Genomic DNA, 24461 nt, shown 5'->3' on the forward strand with positions numbered 1-24461 from the left:
GGGGATAGAAAACAGCTTCAAACATTGCCAGTGAACCGCTATTGTACTCGTGACATAGGTCAAGTAGGCGCAGCATAACCCACAACTCTGGCATAACAGACTCCATCAGCCATTGACTAAATTGACACGAAATTCAACAGTTCTTTGCACACATTCCTTTCACATGACATATGTAGCACAAAATTCAGACCATTCGTTCTCGACAGTGGTGCGATCTCCATGTAAGCATTCTGTAAATGCTCAGAGCAACACCTAGCCATTCAGTTTTGCTAGGCAGTGTGGCTCTTTTCCATACCATGGTAAGACGGGCTTGTGCAGCCATCAACAGACCTTGTACCATTTTGGGTGCTTTCATGATCGTGTCCTCCGTTTCAATCAGGCCAAATAAAATCAGCAGTGGTTGTTTCTCTCTTTCATCCTGTTCCAAGCCCCTGATCCAGCTAAGAACCTCTGACCAGTAGGCTTGGACCACTGCACATCCCCACCACTTATGCCAATAATCCGCCCGCTTCCCGCAGCCCCTCCAGCAGTATGGGCTTACTCCTTGATACATTTTGGCAAGCCGGATTGGGTCATATTGCCATCTATACATTAACTTGACGGCATGTAGTTTATACTGGCAAGATATAGATGATTTTGCTGTTCGTCTGCATATTTGAAGCCATAACTTTTGTGAGATTTGCCTGCCCATATCCGATTCCCATCTGCTTTTGAGTGTCAGGGAAGGTGTAATATCGACCTCAATCAATGCCATGTACATTGCACTTATCAAACCTCTAGAGCCCGTGCATGTGTCAAGAATTCTTTCGAATGAGGTAAGGTCCCTCTGTAATTGTTCTTTCCATATCGACCTTGTCATTACCCCCTTGAGTCTCATGTACAGGAAGACCGAGAGCGGGCCTATGTCGAGCGCCTCCTGAAGCTCCTGAATGGATATAAAAGAGCCATTTCTCCATAGTTGACCTGCCCTTTCTAGCCCCGCCTGGTACCAGGTTTCAAAGCTTCCTGGTTCCGGGATTGCATCTCGGATCCCCGGTGACCAAAGGTGACCTAGAGGAGAGGGCCATGTCGTAACTCCAACCATTTTCTTGCCTGGCTTCCATGTTGTCCATATTGTACCTATAATGGGGTGAGATTTGATGCTATTACGTAATTGGGGCCCAGGCACCCATAACCATTCACCCAAGATAAAGGGACGGAGGTGATAGTTATCCAGGGCTATCCACTGTGGTTCTAACTGTTGTCTGACTTGTGGAACAAGGACTCGGAGTTGGGCCGCCCTATAATATGTTTCTATGTCTGGAAGGAATCGCTACTGGTCTTCCTGTGGCAAAGCCAAAAGCCTAGAATCCCAAGATCCTTGCTTCAGCTTCGAAATGTCCTCCTTTTAACACCTGGGTATCCCGTACAGAAGCGAGAATATGTGCGTTGTTTGTTTTAGATAGGGTGGTAGGAAGTAAAATGGCACGTGCGCAGGCAGCTGGGAAAGCAGCTGAATACTCTTAGCCTGGTGTAGGAGCACAGCTCCCGCACCTCAGCACCTTGTTGGATTGTCTTCAGAAATATCCTGAGTAGACAAGGCACCACTGTTGGGACCATTTCTTCATGTCTAAGCGTCTCGCATTTGAGAGGAGCTGGCGCAGCAGAAATCTAACATTGCACACCATCTGGTTTCTGAATTAGGCGCAAATGTTTGTTGTCCCATCTGCCTTTTTATTCCTCAAACCTGCAAACATATACAAGAAGAAGCAAAGAATGTGTATGTATTTTATTGCATGTTCTCTTTTCTTTGATCATTAATAATGGCAAAACACAACTTCAAGGTTTGCGAAAAATTAATGATTGTGTGCAATGTATTATCTAGTGCAATTTTTGCATAGCCTTGCTCCACAGGGCACAAATGACCTCGGCTTGTTGACGGAGACGAACCTCCTGCCTTATCTCTTCCTTGACAAACCGGCACTGGCCATTGTGCACAGACAACCTCACATGCTTACTTACCCCTCCCCCGACCCCCATGGTTAAGTGAAATGTGAAACATCATTACAAACGGAAATATGTCTCCATCTTTAGCAGCAAGCTAACAATGCCTGAGCTTCTGCTATAATGTTGACAAAATGGCACCCAACGCACCCTTGAAGCAATAACAAGAGGTTGATGTTCTGCCTATTAATAATGAGATCTGCCTTTCCATTGTATGTATTGATTTTAATAAGTATCCACATTTTTAACTGATCTAGTATTACTGGTACCACAATCGCCAATAAGGGTGCTTCCTAAATACTAGAATGAACATGATAAAAAAAAAAATCCTGCATCACCTGTGAATGAGATGTCCTGCCTTCACAAGGAAATAAGCATATAAGGTTAAAAGTCCCTCCCTCAGATCCGATTTCATGTCGATGATCGGCACACCTTTGCAAGACTCCAAAGGGTATATATCTCTTTCCTGTATAGAAAGACCATACTACTTAATATCAAAGCTTCAATGTGGCCAATATATGGCAGTCATGTCCGTGTCTGGGATTCACCACAGGGGACATTTGAATACAGTCCCATAGGAGCTGCATTGGCTCCTGGTGGCGGCCAGAGTAAAATACAAAGCACTCTATCTGGTGTATCAGTACTTTCACCTTGTAAACTTTTGGCTTTGGGCAATATAATTTTGGTACACTCAGTTAAGAGGACTTAGGCCCACCTTGTATAATCTGTCTAATCTAAGAGGTAGGTCCTTTTGTCCCCCCCCCTTCTTTGCCACAGGCAAAAAAATGCCCAGCACCTCTCCACAGTAGGACAGGATGGATAATGCACAAAATGGCATTACATTAAAATGTACACCATATCATTTAGGACAGGTTGGAAAATGTAGCTTTCATTTGTGCTAGCAGCGGGAAAGAGGACGTGACCTGTCCATATACGGTGGACTGTGATTGGTAGGGGTACTAGCATGTTAATTGGTTCTTTAATTTACCAGTGATCTATGTTAAATGTAGTTCTTATTATTTGTAGTTTGTTTCTGGTGTCAAAGAAAAGAGTAGTGCAGATCAGATAAGCTACAGTTCTGCTTCTGTAGATGTATCCTAGATTCTGGTATTGAAATGTGGCTTGACTTGTACTTTTTTGTTGTTTTTTGTATTGTTCCTGGTTCACACTGGATGTGATAGAATTTTGTTTGCCACTGTATTTTCAAGTTACCAAATCTTTTCCTTCTTGGTGGTGTTTGGGGAAGTTTAAGCAGGCATTGTTCTTATTTTATTTTTTTATTTAAATGTTTTATTGGTTTAAAAAAATAGAACATCTATTGACATACACCTTTTAACATTTTTACATCATCTTAAAATAGGAAAACAAAAAATTAAACATCCATCCACTTTTCAGAGACAGAAATAAAGAAAGAACATAAACATTATGCAGCATTATCCTTACATCTTTTCATTTAGTTCCATCTTAATCTTTAAAACTCTTTCAATACCGCAATTATTAGACCGGTCTTTTCTCCCATGATAACCCAAGCTCTCCAATCATTTGTACTCCGTACTTTCATCCATAGCGTACTCTGCTAGATAGAATTGTCTAATTTCTTTCAGTGAGTCAGTTACCCAATGGCATAAAGTCTGCACCACATCTTTCTCCTTACAGAACCTGCATATATCACCTTCAATACTTAGCATCTTTCGTGCCCACAGAACTTCTCCATTCGCTAGACTGTTAAGTCTACATCGAAAAAGCATATCACGATAGTCCTGAGATGGACATTTCTGTAGGTTGCTTGGGAGGGGATTTAGGACCTTCCTTTCCGCCGCCGTTCTTAGACCACTCAATTTCATTTGTTCACATTGTTCTAACCTGCTTGCCCAATACAAGTCTTGCAATTTTCACTTGACTTTAGTAGGATTTACTGCAAGAACATCGGACCAAATATCTTTCTGTTGTAAAATCCTTAAAATCTTTACTTTCCACTGGGTTATATACTTATCGTGTCCGTTTTTAGTTGAAACGAAGATTACAAAAGGAATTGTCTGTTTTATATCTGCGCTTCCCATATAAAGCCACTGTTTTTCATAGAACCATAGATTCGAAGGATTGTAGCTTTAATTCTTGCACAATGGCACATGTAGGCACCACATTTGGAACTCTCAGAAGTGTGCGCCAAAACTGACCCTCTAATTTCTCCCATATTTGCCAAGGTAGATGTAATATAGCCTCGGAACCATAGGTTAATACTTGTGCGATTTATTAGAGTGGTCAATTTGGATCTCAAATGAACTAAGTGTCCCTGATCACTGATCACTAATACTTCTGTTTTATCACAATTCCCAAATAGGTCATTGTATCCACCACTTTCAAGGCCTCGGGCTCCACATCTCTACCTTGTTTTTGTGGGCGGTTTTCGTTACCAGTATCTTGGATTTATCAAATTCATCTTCATGCCATCCTCCCTTAAGTAAGTATTGAATGCATGGATTCTGCTCTGTAAACCAATAGGTGTTCGGTCTAAGAAGACTAGGTCATTCCCAAAAAGTATCCAAGGTACTGGTATATACCATTAATCGTCGGGGGAAGGCATTTACCCCTCTCTGTGATTCAGCCAAATCTGCAAGGTATAAACAAAATAAAAACTGAGCCAAAGCACACCCTTGCTTCAAACCTCGGTAGGTAAAGATTCTTTGCGACAGATGTCCTTTTCCCGAAAGTCGAATCCTCACGAGGTGTTGGTATACAACGCCTCGAAGACCTCTACCAGGTCTTGAGGGCAATTCCAAGCTCTTAATTTGGCCCAAAGCTTCTCCTTTATGACTCCATCGAACGCCTGTTCAACGAATGCTAAATATAAGCGCGTATCTGTTTCCAGGGCTCTCTTTCAAGATGTTAATCATAAAGAGATTTAAAGTGGTACCCACGCGCTTGACAAAACCTGTTTGTCTTGGGTCCAGGATACCACTTTTCTCGGCCCAATGTCTTGGATCTCTCAACAGGACCCCATTGCAAACATTTCCCTATTGAGTCTAGGAGGGCAATAGGGCAGTAGTTTTTCGGAACCGCCCTATCCCCTTTTTTGAAAATTGGCACTATATTTGCCTCCCTCCATGATGGTGGTATCTTTTTATTTGTTATAATCTGGGCAGAGTACTGGCAAGCATTTGCTCCATTGTTGATGATTTTTCTTAAGTTTCTGGTTGGATAAGCCATCGGGACTCTCATCTCGCGATGAACTCAACATCTTTATCATTATTTCTGCATCTAGCTCATCAAATGCAAAACTCCAAGTTTGAGGTTATGGCTCTTCCACCTTACTTTGTGTCCAAACTGGATCCTCAAATAGGATTGGATAATGAGCTACCAATCTGACTCTGATACCATGCTGATGGTAGTACTTGGCCTAAGGGAGCCACCCTTGTTAATTAGTTCCCAAAGGTTTCTAGTGTTCTTTGCACAAACCACCCTTAGCATGTGTTCAGCATTGTTTTAGGCTCTCATGCTCTTGGTCCCAATGCACCAGTTTATGTACTGCTGTTTTGCTATCCTGATTTTCTCTGCTTTGTGGCTTATCACCCTCTTTATTTTTTTTCCAAATGGACTGCAGAAGCAATTTTCTCCTCTTTACCAGAGAGTGATCATACCAATGTTTCGTACCCACTTTTTTGGTGGTCTCCCCCAAACCCCTCCCTTAGGACCAAATTCTTGAAGGATCCCCTAATATTCCACACAGGAAGGGTCGGCTAGAGCAGAGTCCCTGTATCGACTTGCAACCAACATCACATCTTGCTGTTTTAGTCCAAGGCGGTTTCCTCCCCTTTCTAATTCCACCTCTCCCATTTTTCTTTTCCTTTCTTCCTCCTCAACATTATTTCGAATGGAAGTCGCCAACAAGTCGTGATCACTCCGTAGCTGTGGCATGATATTAAACATGTCCACATTCTCTCTAAGATTTCCGGAGACAAAGCAAAAGTCGATACATGATCTCTGCTCCCCTCGCTTCCATGTACACCTCCCTGGTATATCCCCCGTAGTTTGTCCATTTAGCATAAACATATTCATTGCTATCATAGCATTCATCCACTCTTCAGTTTTACACAGTAGATGACCTGTCCTACTTAGTATTTTGATATTTAAGTCGCCACAGAGGAGAATTTTGACATCTTCCCTCTCCCCCATCATTTCGTCAATTGCCTTTCCAAAACATTCCACTAACTTGATTCCCTTGCTCATATTCACTTGCCAATAGATGTTAATCATGAATATCGGGCTAAGCCAGGTTTTTTGCTTCTGTTCTAATAACATAATCTGCACATAGGGATTTCGGCTTTTGGCATTCGTAATAGTCCAATCTGAATCTAATTTAACAAGAGTCCGGAGACCTGAATATTGGTGGTCAGTTAGCCCCTTTTTGGAGCCGGGTTCAAGAAGGCAGCATACCCATCACACACAGGCGTGGTCCTCAGCCATGTTTCCTGGAAACATAGTATTTTAATCTTTCTAGTTTTATAATTCTTTCAGAAAAAAGATACTGAAATCCCCTTGCACTCCAGGAAGCTATCTTCAATAATCCCCTCCCCCCCACCCTCTCCCTTCGGGGGATCTAGTTCCCCTGGCCACCACTCAGAGTACTGGCTATCCATCTCCATGAGTCTTCCTATACAGTAAGCTCCTCTTTTTCTGATCTTTTCAAGTCTCCCTTGTTTCTCTGATTGTCTATTGTAAATTTCCAGGATTTCAGATTTTCCTTTATGGGCAAGATAGTTTTCTCTCCCACAATGCTTCGATTCTTTTGAGGAGTTTCCACTTTGTTCTTCTTAATAGTTTCCCTCTGCATCGTTGCTTCCCTCCAATTCTCTCTCATCCGTTCATGATGGTCGCTGACGTCATAGCCCAAAGGAAGGAATTTATCCTTCAGGTATAACATTAAATCCTTCTTGTCTTGTGCTACCAGGTGGAGGATAACCCAATCTGTCTGTCTGTCCAGAACAAATTCTACGATGCTAATATCTCTTGTGGTTATCTGGTACATTGGTACAATACAGTTCAGCAAACTGAGGCAGTTTCTTCTATTAAGCACCAGTGTATCTACACTCTCCACATATATTTTAAAGTTCGATCTCTGGTGGCTCTCAGCCTTTTCCTCTCCCCCCCCCCCTTTGTTGGTTTTCATAATGCAAAATTTTGGGTTTTCCCTTGGCCTCGCTCTATTCTCCCCCTATTCCTCCCTCCATTTTGTGGGCTTTTTAACTGCAAGCCCCGTTCTCTTCTCCTCCATTGATTTAAAGGGTATCAACTCTTGCAGTATTGGAAGACCTTTATGATTCTCCTTCGATTTTATAGTATTCTTTTGAAGTGGTTTTATCATTTCTTCCACTTGATTTTACATTTTTGCCCACTCAGAATTACTGATGTCTTTCCACCGTTCATCCTCTTAAACCCTTTCAATCTCTTCTATGAGATCACTAAGGTCGACTTCTGATGGATCAATGATCTCATTATCCACCTATACTTCTCCCAGCTTCCCGATCTTTTCGATCTGATCGTCTTCTGTGATCACCAGTTCTTTCCTGGCTCTTTTCGGGTCAGGACTGTTGTCGCTTGCTGGGGGGAGCGTAGGTTTCTTAGGAAGGCTCTTGACCCATTTGATTTCCTCTTTGTGGAAAATGGCATATTCTTGGTTATCTTCTTATATTTATATTTTTTTTTTTTGAAATTTCAGTTTTATTGGTTTTACAGAAGGAAGTTTCACATAAGCAAAAATGCAAGATTATATCATATAACATGGAAGGACCAACATAGGAGTATGACACACAATGTGTTGGTTAGAAAAATATTGGAAAAACCCCTAACCCCCCTCCCGTTCAGTTCATGCCCCCGTTGAGAGCAAAGACAGCTTTCTTGATTCATGTGGTATCTCATTATAGAGTTTATATGGCGAGATTAGGCGCGATTGTTTAAGAACTCTTAGGACAATTTGACAATGCCACAGTCGTCAAGTAGATTGTTGTGTTTGCATTACGGCATTATGCACAAGTTCTCTCATGTGACGTATTTTGCACGTACGTTTGCCCATTCCATTTCAGCAGAGGCACCTTTTCCATGTAGAGCGGCGGTCAGGGCTTCCATTCTGAAGATGGTTTGCGTGACATTCACCCATTCCTCCTTGGTGGGGAGGGATGGTCTCTTCCAGGTCATTGTAAGGCAGGCTCTTGCGGCCATCAGGAGGCCCAAAACCATCTTGGGAGCTTTTAGGATCGTTTCTTCGTCCTCGAAAAGGCCGAAGAGGACCAGTAGGAGGTGTTTCTCCCTTTCTTCCTCGTCGAGATCCTTGATCCAGCTGAGAACCTTGTCCCAATAAGGCTGAACTTTATTGCAGCCCCACCACATGTGCCAGTAATTCGCTTCGTGACCACAGCCCCTCCAGCATTGCGGGTTTGCTCCTTGGTACATTGTCGGCCAGTCTAAGTGGATCGTACTGCCACCTGTAGAGGAGTTTAATTGCATGGAGTTTATATTGGCATGATATCAATGATTTGGCCGTCTGTCTACATATGCGCAGCCACATCTCTTCCTGGAGAGGTCCACCCAAATCAGCTCCCCATCTGTTCCTCAATTTGGTTGAGGGAGCTATGTCCGTCGTTATCAGAGCATTGTGCATGGAGCTTATCAGGCCTTTAGACCCCACTAAGGTGTCCAGTATTTTTTTCAAAGGGCGTGAGGTCCCTCTGTAGTTGGTCTTTCCATTTCTCACGAGACATTACTCCCTTCAACTTTAGGTATTGGAAGACAGACAGCAGGCCTATGTGGAGTGTGTCCTCAAGTTCTTGTATAGTTATGAAGGTCTTGTTTCTCAATAATTGGCCAGCTCGTTCCAGACCTGCTTCATACCAAGACTGGTAGCTTAGCAGTTCAGATATGTCATCACGTATCACTGGGACCCAGATATGTCCTAGGGGAGAAGGCCAGGGCGTGATCCCTTTCATGGTATTATTCGGTTTCCAAATTGCCCAGATGGTTCTGAGTATAGGATGATTTCGGATGCTGTACCGCAGTTGGGGTCCCGGGACCCATAGCCATTCACCAACGGTGTACGGACGAAGGTGGAAATTGTCCAGGGCTATCCAGTGTAAATCCGCTTGCTGTCTCAGGTGTGGGATTATTATACGCAACTGGGCTGCTTTGTAATATGCTTCTTATTTTGATTGCTTTTCTTATAGGTAATGTGCATAGCAGCTTTGCTGGATTTACCTTCTGTTACTTTGGGGGCTTTAAACAAAGAGAAGATGTTTCCGCCCTTGGGTATCAACAGTGTACTTTGTTTCCTTGATATCGCCTGAGTTGGTTCTTTTGGATCCAAACTCACTTGCTCTACTATTCGGGACTCCGCTCAGTGGAGTAAATTTGCTGAAAAAGTTGGGTGGGGGGGAACACATGACATCTGAACAAAAGGTGCCCCAGCCAAATGAATGGGGACAAAATGGTGTGCCATGAAAGTTGGGGGGGGGGAGGGGCAGGACTAACACACATGTCCCCCTCTAAAGTTACGGCCATGACTCAGCTTCCTTGCTTTTCGATCTCTGTAATGCCTTAATTTGGGCCCTCATTCATTCACCATCAAGCAACAGAGCCTCCATCAGAGATTACTTTTCAGTGGACTCCCTCCGCGCCAAATCGCATAGGCGATTTTGCCAATTATTCGAAGCTTCTGCCTCTTTATCCATCCTTGCCTCCATCTTATTTGCCAATGCCTCCAAACTCACCAATTTATTCAATATTCCTAGGATCAAAACAGATTGATCCTGGAGTTTATTTGTTATGGCCTCGTAGAGTTTGGTAAAATGCAAAAGTGATGTAGTAAGGGACGCCATCATAAGTTGTTGAAGTCAAGCTCACTCCTCCGATCTCAGGGACAGGTTTCCCTTCATTTATTTTTCCTTACACAATCACAACATTGGTGGGATGATCCTGATGATGATGATGATGTGGAAGAATATTGTGATGGTGGAATATTCTTTTCTTCAAAGACTGAGTCTCCAGCCTTCGCACCCGCAGAGCTACCATTCAGACCCCTTTCCTCTGAAGAAGCCTCTTCAAAGTCATTTTCAGATGGCTCTATTGGGGCCTGTATCGAGTCTTTCTCAGGGAGGCATTTATTACCCACCTTCTTGTTATTTATTTGTTGGGAGGCCCGCTTTTGTTCAGCACTGCATATCGATTTTCCTTTGTGCAAGCTGTGGATTCTACTTTCTTCCGCCTTCAAATCAGCTTGCTTTAACGATTCATCCAGAATGTGCACTCGCTCAATTACACTGGTTGAACTAAAACTTTTCGGATGCACAATTTTTTTAGTGAGGTCAGCAAGTTCCTTTATCAACTGCGCCGCCAGAGCTGCATTTTTCCCCATTTCCAATGGGCTGGGCTCTATGGTTAACTTCCCAATAGTGTCTTCCAGTGAGGATATTCCCTGTTTCTTCTCCTTTATTATACCAGTTTTTAGTTTGATTCCCAAAATTTACTTTTGAATGTATCCTAATGCTGGGAGTAGAATTCAGTTCAGGTCCCTCTTCCATGTCCATATCTCCCTCAACCATCAACTTCAAAGTGTAATCCTTTTCATCAGTAGCAAGTACACTATCTGTACTATCTCTGTGCAGGATTGGCAACGCCCCCATTTTTCCATTCAAGATCAATTTTGGGTGGATTTTCCCCTTTCGTTTGAGGCATTTGTCATTTCTCTCCCCGTTTTCCTCTATTTGCTACATTGATGTATGAAACGTCCACATCATTTATTTCCATACCATTTCCCGGTGTGTCATTTAAAAAGTCATACGTCGGATTCTCAGCTTCATTTACTTTACGCACGCCGCCTCCCAGCCTTAGCTGTTGGCACGTCTGTGTTCCGGGGAGGCATGGGACTTTGAGCACTTTCTCCTGCGCTCTCCGGCGCTCATCCAGCAAACTTCTGCAAACTCCACCTTGGCTCCAATTCTGCTCCGCTTCGCTTCCTGCAGAGATTTTATGAAGCAGGAAGCGGGTCACAGCAGTGGGCTGAGCGAAGTGCAACGAATCCTTAAAGTGGCAGCAGCAATTTGTTTACCACTAGTAGACACTATTTCTATGTCACTAAAGTCAACCAGCAAAAATGAAAAAGGGGTATACCTCCTGCTTCTGCAAACTCCACTTTGGCTCCAACGAAGCAGGCATTGTGAGTAATGTAAATAACAGATCTGAAACTCATCATAAATGTCAAGTGATGGAACCTGTCTCTTCATCCTCATTTAATGCATCCATGGGAAATCTTTTTCTTGCCCAAGGGTGTTAGAATTGCCAAATTCACCAAGGCACCTGGAGAATACTTTCCTTGCCCAGCCTCTCATAAACTTTTCCCAACTCCCCCCACCCTGGATCCTATATTCCCCCACCTCACCCACCCTTCCCAATCCCCTTCCACTGAAATTCTCAATTTCTTTGATTTGAAATCGGCCATAGTCCATGCATTCTTCTTTCACCTTCTTCCTACGCGTGTCACTGTCCTTTCCCCTCTTCCCTTCCCACTGGGAGTCCCCTTTATTGACCCAATCCCAGGAGTTTGAACTTTCTTGGGCACCATGCGTCTCTGGCATCCTTCCTTAAGAATTTTAGCACCAGGTTCCTGTCAGCAAGAAAGCCCCCAGGGTCTCCCAAAGAGAGTAGGACACCCATTCCAGTGCAGCGAAGTGCCAGACCTTTCCCACCCATTCGTGTTCCCTCAGCCGTTCTTTTTTATATTCCTCAATCGTGTGCAATGACCATTGCCCCAGCCCTCCATTAATGTCACATACACCTTTCGCTGTGCTTTCAATGCCAAGTCTGAGTGCTCCTCCTGTCCCCGAGACTGCCAAACCTCTATTTCCCCTTCCTGTTACCCCCAACATTTCCTAAATGGGCCCCTTCTATCTTGTCCCAAAACCGTGTAATCTGTGTACACTCTCACCTAATGTTCTGCCACATCCCTAGCACCCCACATTCCCGGGATACCCTTGGGGAAACACTTGTGGAGTCGCATTGGGGTGAGATGCCACTGGAACATTGACTTCACCCATATCTCTTGCACTTGAATTGATTTCGTGAGCTTGGGGATATTTACCCATAACTGGGCCCATTCCTTCTCATTAATCGGTGCCTCCACTGAAGCTTCCCATTGCTTCATGTAACACCTGTGGCTTTCCACCTCATTCTGTTTTATGTATTTGTAAATTGTGCCCACCATATGTTGGTCCCTGGAGTCTGATCTAAGCAGTTTTTCAAAAGGTACTAGGGGTCTAGTTGCTGCTTCCTTATTTGTTGGGTGCAGCACCCAATGCCTTAGTTGTGCACAGTGAAATCATTCCCCATCTGTCACTGAGAAGTCTCTTTTGCACTGATTGAAGGTCTTAATCTCCCCTTCCTCAAATATGTCCCATAGTATAAGACATCCTCCGTTTTCTCACTCATTAAATGCAGATCCACTCATTCCAGCGGAGAATTGCGGAATTATAAGATATCAGTGTGAATGGTGATGGGAATGTTGTAAATTCTGCTGTATTTACTACTTCATCCCAAGAATCTCGCACTAGGGCTCCAATCTTGCTGAGGTACATTTTACCTGGTCTGTCCCTTTTGGGTTTCCACAGCAACCCCTCAATGTGACCTCTTGCTACGGTGTTGTCCATGTGTTTCCAGACCTTCTGCCTGTCACTTTTTACCCAGTCCCTAAACACCCTCGTCTGAGCCGCCAAGTAATATGCCCTGACGTCAGGCTCTCCCATCCCACTGCTATTTCTTGGCATCGTCATTACTGTTTGTGCAACCCTATGTTTTCATAGATTTCTTGACTCTCGATCACAAATCTTAGTAATATTTTCTCAACTCAGGAATAATTCCTGACTCCTTGAAAGAAGCAATAATCTTGCTCCAGTTAAGACGCCTGGGCTAGATCCCCCAGATCCTACAAACTATCGGCTAACTTCAAACATCCTCTCAGTGGCTAAAATAGAGTAAGATTACTATTACCCAATTCACAAAGTACATAAGGAATGACCTGTTTCATGACCATCCGTCTAGGTTTAGAAATGGGAGAAGCATGGAAATGGCTCCTTTTGTACATGGAAAAGCATCTCTTAACAAAACATTCACCCTATCCCTACTTGACCTATCTGCAGCTTACAATACTGTAGACAATAACCGGCTTATAAAACACCTACATTTCTAGAGAGACTTTAAGAAATGGCTCCTTTACATAAATGCCCACGTATCTCTTTGCCCTATCAATCCCTGCAAGAGATTTCAACACCTCCCTCCTTCTCGCATTCTTTCCCTACTACATGCCTTTCTTTTATTCGCAGATTTCTGTGATCCTTTCGTCCGCTTTACATAGCTTTATTGTTACTTGTTGTTTATCACCAATGTGTTCTCTTTGTATGATTGCCATACTACATTGCCACTATCATTGTTTCCTTTATTTTACTGTAGCTGTACCCATTTTAAGCACTTTCAAGTATTATGCACACGATTTACACACATTCAGCAATAAAATAAATAATAAATGAATGTAGCTCTGCCTTTGTAGTGTAGGTTCCTTGCACCCAGTTCTGCAGGGTGGGAGTTAGTGTTGGTGGGAACAGAGGGTCAGGCAGGTTGTGAAACCGGAGACGTTGATGTGTGCAGCTCGAAAGTACCAACTATCTGTGCTAGTACACGTGGGCTTGTGTTGCCATACGGAAGTCATAGCAGTGTTGAACAGTGTGCAGCAATGAGGTTTGCCCTGCCTGCATGTGGGAGATGATTGGCTAAGTGAAGATTGGTGATTTTATGATCGAGGAATAACCTAGCAGGGAACTGCTACTGTTTGTTTTCTGCTTGATATGTGTGGTGTAAATTGAAGGATTGAGTGAGTAGTTGTGTAGTGAGTGCTAGTTTGTTTTAGTTTTCTTTTTCAATGCTCTGTCCGTAGTTTCTTGTTGAGAGTATGGTAGACATGGCCTTCTGCATTGTATTGTCTCAGTGGGAGTTTTTGCATCAGCTCTGTTAATGCTGCACATTAGGTGGTGAGCGATCACTTCCAACCTTGTGAGAGTGCTTTGACAAATGAACTTCCGGGGGATTAGTGGTCCAGGGATGAATATCTGTTTCTAAACCATCAATCAACCCCACACCTCTAGTACACCAGAAGGGATCCAAACAGATTGGAAACACAAGCACATTATAAACCACCTTGTTCAATTTTGGTAACATGGCCAGACCGGCTGGCTGATCTCCGAAAGGTGGTGGTTAGTTGCAAAACAGCGAAAATACAATTATTACCCAATGATGAAAGGGACTGTCCAGCCATGATTGTATAAAAATATCTACTTCATTATCGCAACAGTTTTAGCAACACTACAAAATACAACCCAACCTGCAAAGGAATGCAGAGGACGGGCAGTTTCAAACAAGGAAAAGGGTATGCACTCTGGATACTGACAGGAGGGGGGTTGGTATGGTGAATAATGGCAACAGTTCAAGGTTATTTGGCTTTACTACAAAGGGAGCAATGGGTCTTCAAATGTCGCCAGGAGCCTTCTGGGAAGGACCGTGGGGACAGAACCAAAATGAACCTTGTGCTGTAGGTTTACTTGGTGCTAGACAGGGTCGTGTTGGCTTCAGTGCTCTTTGCAGGCTTCTGTGACAGAGTTCAAGATGGGTGTCGGCTGCGGGTATCAGGCGGCAAGACAGTTTGTCCAGCTTTGCTCGCCGAAAGGCTGCAGGCTGGCCTACACAGCAGCTCTGGGTTCAGAATCGTTGTCTCTGTGCTGGTCGGCGATTCCGAAGCACTGGTCGAGACGTTTTGGGTGTCTTTAAGCGACTGCATAACAACGGTCAGAGTTGTAGACGGTTGCAGCATGAGGAACTCGATTGGCAGACGTGGGTACATGTTTGTCGAGGCACTTCTCCCAGCTACGTCAATGGGCTTGTGTCGTCCTTTACGGCGGACAGCTCTGAGCGGAGGAGTGTGTTGCAGGCAGATACCTTGTCCTTGGTTTCGGGTTCAGAGACTCTGGCACTTCCCACCTAGGAAGCTTGCTGCAGAGCCTAGCAGGGCACCAGTTCCGGAGCTGGTAGAGGGTGCTCTGGATTTGTTGTCTCTCTGTTCCCTGGGAGATGTTTAAGGGAGGGATCTTGCTTCCCTCTTGGAAATCCCGGCCTTCCTTCACTGACAGAAGATGTATGGCAGTCTGTACGTTCAGCCAGGGTCCAATGATGAGTTCTACCTTTTGCTTCTGGTGAAGCCTTCAGATGATCTGCCAAAAGAGGGACTCGGCCCTCTTTTAAAGTCAAATGCAGCACAGGGATTGGTGTAGGCTAAGCCTGCCTTAATGAAACAATCCTGGATCCCCACCAACAATCTCCTGTATGTGTGAGGTCATAACCTGACTGATTTGCAACAGAAAAGGTAAAGGGATGAAAACATGTGATACTAAGTCCCACCCATTTTCCTGTCTGTTTTGGATCAAAAGGTCCCTCAGTTTAATTGAGCTTTCTGTGGTTCTTGATTACAGCAGTAGGTCTCCCTTCAAGATGTGGCAGGACCAGACTTTCTGGCTCTGTCAAACCACATACTTGTACCTTCTGAATGGGGTCCCTCAGCAGGGATGATTACTTGTAAACACGCAGCCCCAGACATTACTTTTTATCATCCATCGATGCTCGGGGTGGGCGCTGGCATCTGGTTGACACAGTGCATATGAAAGGATGTTGGGGTTTCCTGTCTCCTTTGCCTGTTGGAATTACTTTCTGATTAGTATGTGAATTGCTGCCACCAGCTACAGAGCCCAACAAAAAGACACAGCGGATCCATGGAGCCTTTATTAGTTAATTAGGCTGCCCATGGTAGGGGAAAGGGTTGGCCTACCCCTTCTGGAGATGCATTGTATACTCTTACTGTAATTTCCCAACTTAATATTACAGGGGGGACTGCGCCTGTAGGCTTTGTCCACCCAGGGTACACCAGTCTATGCGTGTTGTACAGTGAGCATAGTATAATGTGGCGGATTAGCTCCACACAAAATGTGATCTACCATCATTCAATTTAATTTAAAATTAAATTTAATAAAACGGGCGAGCACACACCCACCGTGCAGATGGTCGAATTCCTCACATGTGCAGTCCCAGTTACCTACTCTTCCTGAGTGATAAGAGAGTAGATGTAGTACATATCCAGTGTAAGGATTTAGGTTGTTATCCTGCCGTGAAAGGTATGTTGTGCTTGCTGTGGTTTAATAACAAGTATCATGAGGCAATTTTGCTTATCAAGCTGTGTTTTAAGTGACTGAAAATTAGCTAAATTCACTAGGAATTGCTGAGAAACTGGTGTTTTCAGTTGCTGGACTGTGGGGTTTGAAGGATGTTATCCTAGCTATGTGCTGCTGTGTGGTGTAGCCGATTCTGTGGAATTGACAGCAACACAAGGCATTCTTGCTTATATTCTGCTTTTTTCGGTTCGGGTAGGAGGTTTCTGATTTTTTTTTTTAAATTTTTTTTGGGGGGATCAGGTGGGACATCTGGTGTATGTCCTGTTGCTGGTCTGTTCTGGTAATTGTATGTTATCTATTATATGTGGTTGTGTATGTTACCATCGTGCCAGTGCAGGTTAGGGGGGGAGATACAGTCTTGCAGCTGATCCTGGCATTCCAAGAGGTGCACATATGGCCTGGATTTCAAGAGTATTCGCAACATCAGGTGGTCCTTGTGAATGCAAAGGTGTCTAGTCCTTGTGCTCCAAAGGGTAGTGGTTATGACCACAAAAGATGCCCCTCTCCTTGGTGTTTCGTGTTGTACCTTGGGACTGTACCTTGGGACTATACCTTGGGAATGTTACTGAGGCAGCCTCGTGGACTGTTACATGCAAGATTAACTTGCCCAAGGTTAATTCCTCTTGGCCCTTGCTGTGAAATGCTGTGGGATGCATGTGACGGCTAGGAGAGTGATCTTTAACTTTTTCAATGTTTCCCTCTCTGCAGGATTGTGGCTGCAGCATTTAATGCGCCCTGGTTGTTTCAAAAGCTAGATTGGGAGCCTATTTAGAGGCTGTTTGTGTAATCCAATCTTGATATGATAAGAGTGATGGCTGCAGTGGTTGTGCGGGGGGTTGACAAATACGACTTCGTTTTGGTTAGATCTTAAGTGGAAGAAGTTGTTTCTGTCAAGTTCTGGCATGGGGAACTGTCCGATTTTTGTTAGTGACATTTTATTTGAAGAAAAGAGTTTGTATCGAAAAGGTGTGCATACAAAGCAAAAAATATTTGTCTTCTACATGTTTCCTAAAGTAACTGTTGCATGTGTATATGAGATGTCTTGTCACATTGTAGTTTTTTTAAAGATATTTATTTTGTGGTACGTTGTTCTCTGCAACTGGAGAAGGCAGAATTAGGAAGTGGTGGAAGTTTGCTGTGAGCATTGATTTTTAAGTACTGCATTTCATTCTCTGTGCTGTGCATGTTGTATTAACTGTTAATTTGCAGGTGAGCATAATTGCCACCTAGGCCTCATGCTTCTAACCAAAATAGCGCTGGTTTAACACATTGTTTTTCAATCCTTAGGTTAATTCCTGGAGTGGGTCAATTGAGATTGGTGTCACAGCACTGGATCCCAATCTCCTCGATTTCCCAAGCAGTGCCACAGGTTTAAAAGGTGGTTCCTGGATCATCTCTGGGTGTTCAGTGCTGCGGGATGGACGGTCAATTTTGGAGGAATACGGGCAGGATTTGGACCAGCTGGGTGAGGGGGATCGTGTTGGAATCCAACGAACCGCCAGTGGAGACTTGCGCCTTTGGGTGAATGGACAGGACTGTGGCATTGCTGCCTCCGGCATTCCTGCCAAGGTCTGGGCAGTGGTGGACCTCTATGGAAAGTGCACTCAAGTTACATTGGTATCATGCGATACACCCACACAAGAAGAGGCAGACGAAATCTCAGTCGGAGAAGAAGGTAACCCGAATAACTTCAATTTTTGACAGAATTGGTGTAAATGTTTGTGCAATGTAAAATCATCTTCTCGAGTGTGATGTGGTGTTATGGTGGCTTCTTGGCACAGTTCTGCAAAGAAGGGGGAGAGGAGTGAAGATGTATATCCTGAGTGTTGAATGCAGATTGGAAAAATCCCTTATCTCTTTGTTGGTATGTTTCCAAGTAGTTCTCAAAGGTGGAATTTAGGGTGTGTGAAACTAGAGGAGCCCCACACCCAGGTGTTAGTATCCTGTGGAGAGGCTTGCCAGGAGAGCTGGTGTGTCTGGAGCTTGTGGAGTGTTTGTATGGTGGAGTGGTAGAAGTGGTGCAAAGATAAGCAGACTAAACTGTGCACAACTCTACGGGAGTTAGTGTGAATTGGTGATTTGTAAGGCATTAAGATGCAGTGTGTGCAATGAAGTGACGGGCAAGTACATTTTTACCAGGCCTGAGAATGCTGTATACGCTTGGTTTATTTCTGTGATAGTTGGGGGCGATATATCCAGGACATTTTAGTTGTCCATGGGCCAACTTGGGCTTTTGCTCAAGGAAATGTCTCTGTGTCTGCTGTCTTTTGTGTAGGGTACATGAGTTATACAGACTCAGTTGGATCCGGCATCTGGAGCAAGCATATTCTCTCAGTGCCATTTGTATTTTAGAGACCTGGGGTATGATGTCCCATAGCTTAGGTTATTGGACTGAAACCGAGGCTCCTTCTTGTCGACGCATGGGGTTTGTTACAGGGTCCACATTGCTGAATCAAAGTCTCTTGCCAGACAAGTAAAGGGTTAACTTCTTCACATTGGTTTCTCTGTCCCAGCAGTGGATGGTGCTTTGGACGATGCAAATGATTTGGAAGTGGATCCTTTGCCTGGGAGAAAACTAAGGGTCATGATTGCCTGTGTGAGGTGTTCCAGTTGTTCCAGTCTTATGAGAAATCTTGACTGCAGAGTTTTGTGCTTCCACTGTAATGTGGAAGTCCAGGACGTCTAGATAAAAGGTGTTGCCATGGTCCAGTCTTGGCAGTACGAAGCTTTCAAAGTGTTCTATTGACTGGAATGGCTTGATGGGTTTGTCACATCAGATGAAAGTAGACGTTTTTGCCCTGCTTCAACTTGTGGTTTGGGGCTGAGGTATTTTCTAATGAAATGTCTAAGGTTTTTTACTGTTGGTGGATTGGTGTTTCTGGACATGGATTAGTGGTAGGGTGTGTTTTGAAAGTTTACAGATCATGTGTTGGGCTGAATTTCAATTTGTTGGTGGTCAGTCTTTGTTCCTGAAGGGCATATTCAAGACCAGGTTAATTTTCATTTAAGGCTTTTGGTAGTCTGTAGAGCAGTTGTGTTTCATAGGTGTAGTTTTACTATGAGGGATTTGACTTGTTGAGGTTTTCGTGGCCATATAGATGTTGAAGAGGAGGGGTATAGGATGGATCCTTTGGTATCTTGCAGATGATATCGCACATGGGGAATATAAAAGGAGGCATGCACGTTGTCTCCATCCTTTGGGAACGGACATCTCTCATTGGTTTTCTCTGCTCTAATTGTTTCCACAGCAATTTCCTGTCTTTAGTATAGTAATGGAGCACTAATGGCTTACCAATACTTTTTGCAGAATTGGTGGCCGCAACATCATGACTTTATTAATTTGTAGTCTTTTTTTGTGAGCAGTTAAATTTGAATACAAACTGCAGTTTCTTTAGTCTGTAATTGTGTCCTCAATTAGGTGTTTCGGTTTGGGGGCCGGAATGTTTATTAGTTGGCCAGTCAAGTCTTTTTTTTCATTACCCTTCTAAAATCGCATACCTCCAACAACCCAATCAATGCTGTTGGATAACCCCATGCAAAGTCCAAAGGCACTCACTTCCTTTTTGCTTTTCTGCTCCCAACACATTGCATTCTCTCTTTGTAGTATACACATTTCCCATAAGGGTATAAACCCAAATGACATGGCATAAAAAGTTTTGTTGTCCAAAAAGACAGGGTTTTCTGAAAGAACCTGGAATTACATGGGGCCACGTTTGAACCTGTCTGGTGGTGAAGGGATTTAAAGCTGTGCATGAGTTTAACTGTTACAAGGTTCTCTGTTTTTTCATCACACTATCCAAATTCGTTCGTACTTTTTCATTTATTCCCACATATTTTAACATAAAAAGTCAACCTGCGCTTTCCATGGTTTTTCCTGAATATGACCAGCCTGTACACATTTCTGTTCCCAACTCCCATTGTCTAAGTTCCAGCCCTTTGTGCTGATCTTTGAATAAGATGCACCTTGCCGGTTGAATTTATTGAAAGTAAAGGGTACAATTTGTAAGTTGCAGGAGGCTATATGAATGACCAGCAGTTATAGGAACTGTTTGACAAATCGCATACCACAGGCCATGGCTAAGAAAATCCAGGAAATGTGCTATTTCATTACAATTTAGGGAGAATTGTCCAGCCGATTTAGTGAATAACTTTGTTTTTGTGTTTATTTTAATGAATGCAACCCAAAATGTGATAATTTAGAATCAGTTGATTCTGATTTTTAAAAAAAAATCAAAAACGCAAAGAATCACTTCGGTAAAATATTTCATTTTTTACAATGGTAAAACATTTCTCAAATAAATTCATATTGGTCATTTTGGCAGTGCAAAATCTTTAGGTAAACTCTTGGTTATTTCAGAATTTGTCAGCAAAGCACGTATTGAGCCAAATACCACTCAATTTGCTTTAGGGCAAATTCACCCAAAGGAATGGCTTTTGAGTTTGGGACTGCAATTGACTTTGGTTGACCAATACATCAGCAGTGCTAGGTAAATAATAGAAAATGTGAAACTGCATAGCCCTCTATTACAATCTCTTGAACTTATGCGAGAGTGCACTTTGTTGAACGTTCCCAAGCTGTCCTTTAGTTCAATAAGCCATTTGAACCAAGTCACGCACATCTCACAGTGCCACCCATTTTCCATCACTGGAAGTTCACCTTCAGTTCAGAGCAAGATGAGCAAAGCGTTGTGGGTATAGATATTAGCCAAAATGCAAGCATTTAATGCTATTAAAATGTCCATCTTAAAGGACAATGGTATTTTATACATCACTTCCACAACCCAAGACAGTTCTCAAGGCTGCAAACATCTACATACTGTTTTTATCCTGATTCAGGATCATCAGTGCAGTTTAGTCTCAACAGCCTTGTCGATGGGGCATGTGTAGCACACCCCAGCAAGTTGTGGTGGGCATGAAAAGGCTTGGAAAATATCCTTCCACCTGAATTATAAAAGTAAAATGCGCCATTTCACACATGCCATACAGAAACACACAAGTCAATTTCTTTGACATGTCTGCACTGTTTATCTCCCTGTGTCCTTGTCTGTTATCAGTTCCTTAACTCCCTTTGTGCTGTCTTCATTCCTATACATTCCTGCTTCTCACAATTCCTCTGCTCCCTTTTGTCATGGTCACTCCTTGTCCTACATCAGTTCTAATAATTTAGCTGGCCTCTTTCATAAGTGTTCTTCTTTGTGGACTCTTTGAAGAGATTTGTCTAGTTTGTCTCACTTTCTTTTTTTAAATCAATGTAAAATGTCTATTTTGGGTCTGTCGTAACTTTTTATTTTGCATTAATTTGAGATAGTGGTGGGGAAGGAGTAGTGCTTTACTTGGAAATGCTTTTTTAAATGGTTATTTTTACAGGGCATGTCAATCATAAAACAAAGCGTTCTTTGACATTCTTATGTTAAATGAATGACTGAATATAATAGTTTGAATAGATCTCTATCTTAAATGGGTAGAGGCTCTTAAAGTTTGTTTTTGGAGTTTGATCACCATGTCCCTGGAGGTGGCAGCAGTTTGCCCATCCAAACGTGTTCACACTTTACATTTCGAGTTTGTGCTAGGAGCCTGGATCCTTTGCTCCAGTGTACAATAGTTGTTAACAATTGGCTGACTCTGTTCCTGCCCGCCGTCAAGGTCTAAAGTCCCAGCATACAGCAATTTCTCAGTTAGTGTTGCTATGTTTTCTGTGCAAGCTTTCTTCACTAGCCTAGGCAGTCTACACTTTTCTTCTCCACAAATGATTCCTTAAGTTTACTAGGGCTCAGTTTTCCAGCGTGCAATGTTTTGTTGAATATTGCATTCAGTTTCCTCTTGATGTTTATACTCTTAAATCACAGTTTCTTAGCATCAGTTTTCTTCAGTTCTTTCTGAGAGCTTACACATTGTTCCAGCATGCAGCGTTTTGCTGTAGTTTTTTGTCCCTGGGGTGGGCTTGTGGACCTCATTCCTGAACCGGTATTCTGTTTTGGTTCGAGTCTGTGAACTATGCAATGATGTAATCAATGGTCTGTGATCAGGCAGACCCCTCTGGGACCTTCGGCACGGTCAATAAGTGGAGGGCCTGAACTTTGCCAGTGGTGCAGACAGTTGGTGGGCGTGTATTCCTCCGTATGCAGATCAGCTGGTTCGTGTACATTTGAGCTAGCTTGCTCGCTCAGTCATTGAAGAAGAGGTGGTAGTGAATGTGAAAGCTACGAGGCTTGAAGCATTTTATTTCTCCATATTTGGTAGTACTTGTGGTGTTCCCTTTCAGTGTCGAGCTGGGATCTGATTCAGTCAAAATGTAAGTCACAAGTGTTGCTAACTTGTGTCAAACATTTCTTATATTGCACACAGAAAACTGTAAGCATCTAAAGCATGGAATAATTGGTCACTGCTACTGCTTGCACTATTCTCGTTGTTGGGCGTGTCCACCTAGTTAATTTTACGTTTTATGACGACTCTCCTGGAACTGAGAAATTCTCATCAGATTCAATCACCTGTAGTCCTCCCAATGCTTGACCTTCTTAAAATTGGTGACTTTCGTGGGTCCACATAATGAATTTGCAATTTTTAAAAATAATCGGACTTCTATTAGCAGTACATCTGTAGGAAGCATTGGTAAGCCAATAGCTTTGCTTTTGATATATTTTTGTCTGATAAACCTGAAGATGTGTTTATGTGCTATTTTGTCAATGGGTGGGTATGCAAACCTGGTTTGTTAGTGGCGCTGGAGTATGGTTGGAACCATTCACCTCCCTGATTGTAGGTTGGAAGAAGTTTGCAACACAGGTTTTATTGCTGGTTCTGGTAGAGATTCAGTTGGCTTAGGATGATGTGCTAGCTGCATGTGAGAAAAAAGCCAACACGTGTTTCGACCGGAGTCTTTGTCAAGCAGAGGGCAAGTGGTAGGTGGTCATTGTTAAGGATGTCGTGGGCTTGGTAATTTGTCAAGCAGTGGTGGTTCCTGATAGCCGGCTGAGAAGCCAGTCTTGGTCCCCAGGCAAGCCATGGTATAGACTGCAGGACATATCAGACTAACCAATGAAACCAACCACTTTTCCTCTAAACTCCAGACAACCCTACCTACTATTTTGTCAAGTCTGTGAAGTGAGGGGAACACATATTTGGTGAAGAGGGGTTGTGCATTTGATGGATCAAGCGACGAGATCTTTTCATTTTTTAAATCATTTAGCTGAGGGTGATGTCGCAGAACCAGCATTTCATGGAGACCAAGCTAGACACTTTAGTTACATTAGGAAAGCCACCAGATTCGTTTTTTGTGTAGGCATTGGGTCATTTGCCAGGCACTGCAACAATGGCATGTCCTAGCCATAAAATGGCAACAACTGGTAAAAGGTGTACCAACATTGTTGATTTTCAACAGGAATGCAACATGAGCACGCCCACATTGCGAATACACAACATACTTGGTTAAGGCATTATTATTACATCTGTAGCTAATTGTATTTGTGTGTGTATATAGTTCAGTCAAACCTTTACACAAAAAGACTTGCACAGGAACAATACAAAATACAAATAATGTAAAAAAAAATTGTAGTGTATTGAAGTGGACATTTTTAAGTACATACAATTAAAAATGTGTCAAACTGGATAATTCCTTCCAGAATTGTAAAACCGTAAACTTTTGTTCTCCCAAAAGCAAAGAGTTCCATTGTTCATCCGAGGTAAGTGAGAGTGAATTCAATGTGAGCCTGTCTCGATATTTGCATTTGTTATCAGTCAAAGCCGTGCAGTCCATCAGCAAATGTCTCAACGTTTCTTCGTCATTGGTATCATCACAGAAACTACCAGAACCTGTCTGACCCTTCAGTTGTTTTCGGTATGACCATACCTCCCTAGTAGGAAGAAGGTTTCGCCTCAGAGGCAAGAAGAAATCTCTGGATTTCGCACATGGAAAATTTCTTTGAGTAGGGTAGAAGTTGGTTCAACGCGTGACTCTACTGGACAGTTAATGGATAATTTATTTCTTGCTTTTGTCTCCTGTGTTTCGATCCAGTCCCTCCACTGGATTATTTTCCAGATCTTAATGGGATTGGACTTCAACATTTCTGCTGGACTTTCGAGGGCAACCATCCAAGCCAATCCATACATATGGATTTCCAACCGTTGAGAAGATCACTTTGCTGACTTGTTATCTCAAAATGTCCACCGGTGGGAGAT

At 43.1% G+C, this 24461-nt stretch overlaps 1 protein-coding gene across 3 annotated transcripts in view; it reads left to right on the forward strand.

Annotated features, from left to right (window-relative positions):
* Nucleotides 1–24461, forward strand: part of NEURL4 (neuralized E3 ubiquitin protein ligase 4) — a 1090504-nt gene that overhangs the window by 16093 nt on the left and 1049950 nt on the right. For all 3 annotated transcript variants that reach the window (XM_069645712.1, XM_069645703.1, XM_069645722.1), the window contains exon 2: nt 17577–17964. In XM_069645712.1, the coding sequence (XP_069501813.1) occupies nt 17577–17964 (388 nt within the window). The remainder of the gene's footprint in view (nt 1–17576; nt 17965–24461) is intronic.

Source organism: Ambystoma mexicanum, chromosome 1p, assembly GCF_040938575.1.
Source record: "Ambystoma mexicanum isolate Mex_15411 chromosome 1p, UKY_AmexF1_1, whole genome shotgun sequence".
NCBI lineage: Eukaryota > Metazoa > Chordata > Amphibia > Caudata > Ambystomatidae > Ambystoma > Ambystoma mexicanum.